At 50.1% G+C, this 6,000-nt stretch overlaps 1 protein-coding gene across 1 annotated transcript in view; it reads right to left on the minus strand.

Moving 5' to 3' along the window:
* LOC133026467 (CUB and sushi domain-containing protein 3-like) overlaps positions 1-4,850 on the minus strand; it is a 313,843-nt gene extending 308,993 nt beyond the window's left edge. Inside the window, exon 1 of the mRNA XM_061093362.1 lies at positions 4,613-4,850. Within this exon, the coding sequence (XP_060949345.1) occupies positions 4,613-4,850 (238 nt within the window). The remainder of the gene's footprint in view (positions 1-4,612) is intronic.
* Between the last annotated feature and the right edge of the window lie 1,150 nt (positions 4,851-6,000).

The following is a 6,000-nucleotide window of genomic DNA, read 5'->3' on the forward strand; positions in this document are numbered from 1 at the left end:
CCTCCTCCCGGCATTGTTATCAATTGTTTGACAGCAAAGCAGGAGAGGAGGAGGAGGAGGAGGTTATGAAAAAAAAAAAAGTGATTACAAATTCTCAGTGTTGAGGTGGTAAACGGAGAGAGGAGAGGATTAGGTGTGTGAAAGTCAGGGGGGACAGCCGGGGAGAGAGAGAGGAGCTGAGGACGAGACGGCAGAAAATGAATACAATAAGTATAAAAAGAGTGAAAGAGAGATTAAAGAAGAGACAATGATGAGAGGACAGAGGTGAGATTGTGTTCGTATCAAAGTCGAGGGATGAACGAGGCGGAAATATTAACTGGTTTGTGTTCGGCTTACTCTGTCCCCATCCCTCTCTTCCTCCTCACCCCTCCATCCGCTCCCCCCTTCCTTAATAAGTCTAAAGTATTTCTATGATCAAGAGGCTGCGACAGACACATCTCCCTCCCCAGGAAACCAACCATAAGCCACTGGATTAAACGTGGGTTAGAGAGACTGTGTTGTGTTAATGTTCAGCGGGAGACGACGTGTGTCTGTGTGTGTGTGTGTGTGTGTGTGTGTGTGTGTGTACAGTGCTCAATGTGCTAAACAGAACGACAAAACCGGACGCCTCCGAGCTCACCAATTACCCGTTCTATTAATCGCACGCGGGTTATCAATCGATGGCTGACAGTGGAGCGTGATCGCCAAAATATGCAGGTAAATGATCAGCAGTGACATAATTATGGCCGACATCCATCAATGATTTATAATCAACATCACAGTTGTGTACTGCACCAATCAATCTCCGATATCCAGCGATGGGTTATAAAACCTGGTTGGAGGAGCATGTTGCTGGCGCCTGACAGCCCGTCCAATCTAAAACTGATGACCGGCATTAAATTACTAGATGATACCGAGGGGATGACTGATAAATTTCAATTTAGCCATGTTGCATGAACAAAGCACTACATGTCCGTGGGTCGTCAATATAAATTAAATTAGCTATTTTTAGCCGTCAGGGTAATTGCTTGGTCACTCGCTGAAGTCCGGCCTTCTGCAGGACGGTTACGATTCCTCAACCCGCTGATGACCTGGCGTTCTAATTGATAATTAGTGCAAGTTGATTGATCGGTGTTAGTCCTGTGATGGAGTGCTGATGAAATCCATACGGTCAATAAAAAACTTGCCATAAGGTTAATCGTGGAGATGGCGCTGAAAAGACGGAGATTTGCTGTTAAGGTGAATGGCACCCATAATACATTCAGGGTCTGGGAGTGACGTGAAATGTGGTGTTTTTTTTCTGTTCTTCTTCTACTTGACTGCATATACACACATGCGATTTTGTATGTTTGGTGAGTAAATTAAGCCTCTGGAGCCACGGGACAGATCTGACAGATGAAAGGAGGAGCAAGGGGAGATGAGAGGAAGCGCTGAGCAGAGGGGGAGGAAAACAGGAGAGCGAGAGGACGGGAGAAGGGAAGACAGGAGAGGTGGAGTTGAGGCTCAGTGGAGCAGCTGGGACGAGAGGAGGAGAACAGGTGAAACAGTTAAAAGAGGGAATCAGGGGTGAGAAGAAGAAGAAGAAGAACAGAACAAGTGCAGCGGTTTCTTAAGGCGCCCGGCGTCAAAAGAAACTTCAACAAAGTTCAATGTTATGCTTTTTAAATTACATTCCCACGAGCCAGTCGCACATTAGCAGAAAAGCTTTATAATGACCTGTCAGATACTAAAACAGGGTCCAGTGGAAAGTGGAGTGTTGCCGCCTTTCATCCGCCCAAAAGATGCCATTACTGTGGAATTGGCACTGCAAGTCAAATGTGTTAAGCAAGTCGAGAAATTAACGTTTTTGTCCAACGGCTCCGGCAGCGTGTCAATCTATTAACGCCCGTTTCATTACCTTACCTTCCAGATTGGTTTTTAGAACAGAATTGCGGCTCCATACAATGATTGGTTACCTGCCAATGGCCACTTGAGTAGTCTAATTTACCATTCACAGCCAAAATGTAAGAGCGTTTGGCTGGTGGCTGGTTTTAATTCCGCAGCTTTTTTTTTTTTTTTTCTGTTTTCGAAAGCCTTGGTTTCTCAAAATGTCAGCATGGATCAAGGGGACATTTAATTACACATTTATTTACTTTTTTCCCTTCAGCCTCTACACTTTGAAAAACAGATTTGTATTTGCTTGCTTGGCAACTTTCAGCTTCTAGACCTTTGACATTGTATTAATCAGAATTAGCCTTGAACTATAGAGTTCTTCCTCAGCTCAGCCTTTAAAAACTAGAACTAAAAACCTGAGGACAGTCCGTTCCAGGATCCAAGCCCCCAAAGGGTTTCAAATTGGATCTCCTGTGCCTGAGGGAATCCCACCTCTCTCGTCTTTGTCCGGTCGACTCTGCACAAATCACAATCTCTAAAATCACAAAGGCTGGAGAAGGAGTGAAACTACAATCCTGTATGTTCTGCGATGGTGCAAAGCCCAGTGTCTAGACGTCCCCGGTGTCTATTCGTCTAATCACTGTAGAAATTCATAGAACTTCTTCTCCGTCAGCCCACACTCCATCCCCTCACATCGAGGATCCTGCACACGTTACTTCCACGATGACGAGTGCTTCTTAATAGCTGGACTTTTGGACAATTCTACAATCTCAGTCCCACCAGGTTCTCAACCCTTAAGTCTTCTGACAGAAACCAAGCTGACTGGATCTTATCAGAAACTCCCCGACTTTGACGTATGTGGTTAGAAACCCTCTCCAGCCTGAGCCTCTACACTTCAGCCTCTTTCTATCGTGATGGTTGTCTCCCCCCTTTGTCACTCAACTCACTCCTTCCCTCCCTCACCTCTAGCTTTCCTCTCTCGCCTCTTCATCCCCCCATTTTCTGCCCTGTCTCCTCTTGCTCTCTTTCTCTCCTCCTCCGCCCTCCTCTCTTTTCTTCTCACGATATGGTGATGAATAGTCAAGTTAGTGTCCGCACCACCTGACGCAGCAACGGGTGTATACAGTACATCCATGTGTGTGTGTGTGTGTGTGTGTGTGTGTGTGTGTGTGTGTGATGTGCAGCATTTCTGAATAAGGATCAAGAGAGAAACTAAAAATGGAAAGCAGAGGACGACCAAGATACAGACAGACAAAAGAAGGCAGGAGAGAGAGAGAGAGTGAGTGTGTGCTATACTGTGAATATTTTAACATTTTATTTCTCTCTGGATAGGAAATAGAGAAGGGAGAGAGAGAGAGAGAGAGAGGGGGGAATATAGAGCGAGAGAGAGATAGAGCGCGCTAGAGAGAGAGAGAGACAAGGGGAAATAAAGAAGAGAGAGAGAGATTGGGGAGGGGGTGCAAGGGCAGAAAGTGTGTGTTCGAGAGCGAGAGGGGGGAGACACCACCATTATATAACATCCCTTGAGTGAAACGCAGCAGAAAATGAATCGAAGGGCATGAGGAATCTTTTTTGGGGATGGGGGGATAAAATGCTGTGTAAGGCTTGGGGTCTCATCACTGTATACAACTCACGTTCACACTCTCACACACACACACACACACACACATTCCCGCACACACTTTGGTATAAGCAGCTCACGTTCGCTGCCACAGCCCAAGAGCTACCGCAAGAATATTTATTGGCTACCAGCTCAATGGCTGTATTGAAGAGAAGGATGGGGGGGTTGAGAGAGACAGGGCGAGAGAGAGACAGAGAGAGAGAGAGAGAGAGGGAGAGAGAGAGAGAGAGAGAGAGAGGGGAGAGGAAGAAGGAGGGAGTGGGAGAAGGAGAGGGGGAGAGAGATAGAGAGAGAGAGAGAGAGAGAGAGAGAGAGAGAGAGAGAGAGAGAGAGAGAGAGAGAGAGAGAGAGAGAGAGAGGTGGAGAGGGAGAGGGAGAAGGAGGGATAGGGAGAGGGAGAGGGAGAGGGAGAGGGAGAGAGAGAGAGAGAGAGAGAGAGAGAGAGAGGTGGATAGGGAGAAGGAGGGAGAGGGAGATGGGAGAGAGAGGTGGAGAGGGACAAGGAGGGATAGGGAGAGGGAGAGAGGAGAGAGAGAGAGAGAGAGAGAGAGAGAGAGAGAGAGAGAGAGAGAGAGAGAGAGAGAGAGAGAGAGGGAGAGAGAGGGAGAAGGAGGGATAGGGAGAGGGAGAGAGAGGTGGGGAGAGAGAGGGGGAGAGAGAGAGGGAGAGAGAAGGATAGGGAGAGGGAGAGGGGGAGAGAGAGAGAGAGAGAGAGAGAGAGAGAGAGAGAGAGAGAGAGAGAGAGAGAGAGAGAGGGAGGGAGGGAGCACAAAATGAGGAAAGAGGGAAAGAGGCTGTTGCCGGTTCCATCCCTCTCTCTCCTTCTTTCCCTCCATCCTTCCTTTAAGCCAGTTTCTATTCCTCCGCAACAAACCATACATCCAGTCACACACGCACGCACGCACGCACGTCCCCCCCCCCCCCCCCCCATACACACACACCTCCACTCCAACTCACACACACGCACGGACACCTCACGCACGCGCACCGCATATGTCTTGTGACTGCAGCAGAAGAGAGAAGCGTGCGTGCGTGGGAGCGTGCGTGAGGGCGTTTATTCACCCCTTGCGCGTAACTGAGTGAATGCATGATTTTATGGATGTGTGTGCGTGTGCGTGTGCGCGTCCCCCCCCCCCTTACCTTGCGCGCGCGACGAGAGCGACCAGAGCACCAGGCTCCAGAGGAAGCAGCGCGTGGCCGTGGCGCTTCCTCCTCGGTCCGTCATCCTCGCGCACGTCCCCCGCATCCGCCGCTCCGTCGTCCCCCGGGGGGAGGAGTGGGGGGGGTGGGGGTGGTGGGGGTGCTCCAGACAGCGGCTGTCGGTCCGAGGCTCAGCGGCGAGGAGGCATCTTCCCTCTGAGCTCTCACCGGGCCGCATGCTGCTTCACATCCAGAGAACCAGCAGGGGAGAGAGGGAGAGCAAGGGAGAGAGCAAGAGAGAGCAAGAGAGAAGGAGAGGGAGAGCGAGAGAGAGGGGGGAGAGAGAGAGAGGTTTTATTTGCCCCCTCCTTCTAACACAGACTAGATAAATCCTTCATATCCGAGAGAAAGAAAAAATGAATTCAGTCAACATCCAGAGTGAGGGAAAAGCGCAGGATGGAGCTGGAGGACGGAGGAGGATGAGGCGCACAGGTTGTCCCTCTCTCTCCCTCTCTGTGTCTCTCTCTCTCTTTCTCTCTCTCTCTGTCCGCCCGGGTCTGCGCGATGCTCGCCGTCAATATCTCTCTATTCCGTCCCGCTCCCTTGTAAAAAAGAGTGATTGAGAGGGAGAGGCAGAGGTTCAGATCCACTCTTCCCCCGGGCTGCAGCAGCCTCTCTCCATCCTCAGATGTCCCTCTCTCTCTAAAGCCCACAGGCTGTTTCTCCCACCTCTCCTTCTGCGCTTCTCCTCCCGTGCCGTGTCTCCTCTTCCTCTTCCTCTTGTAAATCCTAACAGAAAAAAAATTAAAAAATCCCCCCTGCTCTGTGTCTGTCCCCCTTTTCGCTATTACGAAAAAAAAGAGAGGAAAACGAACGTCTTCTCTTGCAGCATAAGCCTCCGAAAACCACTTGACTGTTCCTCTTCCTCTCTCAGAAGAAGAGCGGAGGAAAACGCAGCATCCCTCTCCCTCTCCTCTCCTCTCTCCTGAATGAAGACAAATGAATCACTCTCTCCTCATTCTCTCTCACGCATCGGACTTTTTTCTCTCACATCAGCACCACCACCAGTCACTCCTCTTTACATTGCCTTCCTTACCAAACAAGCCAAAGCAGCAGAGCTCGCCCGTCACGCCGAGACAGTCCTCCTCCGTGAGTTCTCCGCAGAGGTCCGAGCTCATGTGAAAATCCCCCTTCGTGTTGTCAGAAACCCGAGGAGACACGTATCATCCCTCCTTCTGCCTGGTGCACTCAGGTCTTTTCTCCGGTGAAGCAGCTGGTGCGTCTCCTCCGTCTCCCCGCCGGTACAGAGATGCTGCCTTCGAGTGCTGCTCGTAAGCTCCCGCTTCCATTCACGTGCTTCTGCTCGGAAATAATCGCCTAACATGGGC

The sequence above is a fragment of the Limanda limanda genome, chromosome 19 (genome assembly GCF_963576545.1).
Source record: "Limanda limanda chromosome 19, fLimLim1.1, whole genome shotgun sequence".
NCBI classification, from domain to species: domain Eukaryota; kingdom Metazoa; phylum Chordata; class Actinopteri; order Pleuronectiformes; family Pleuronectidae; genus Limanda; species Limanda limanda.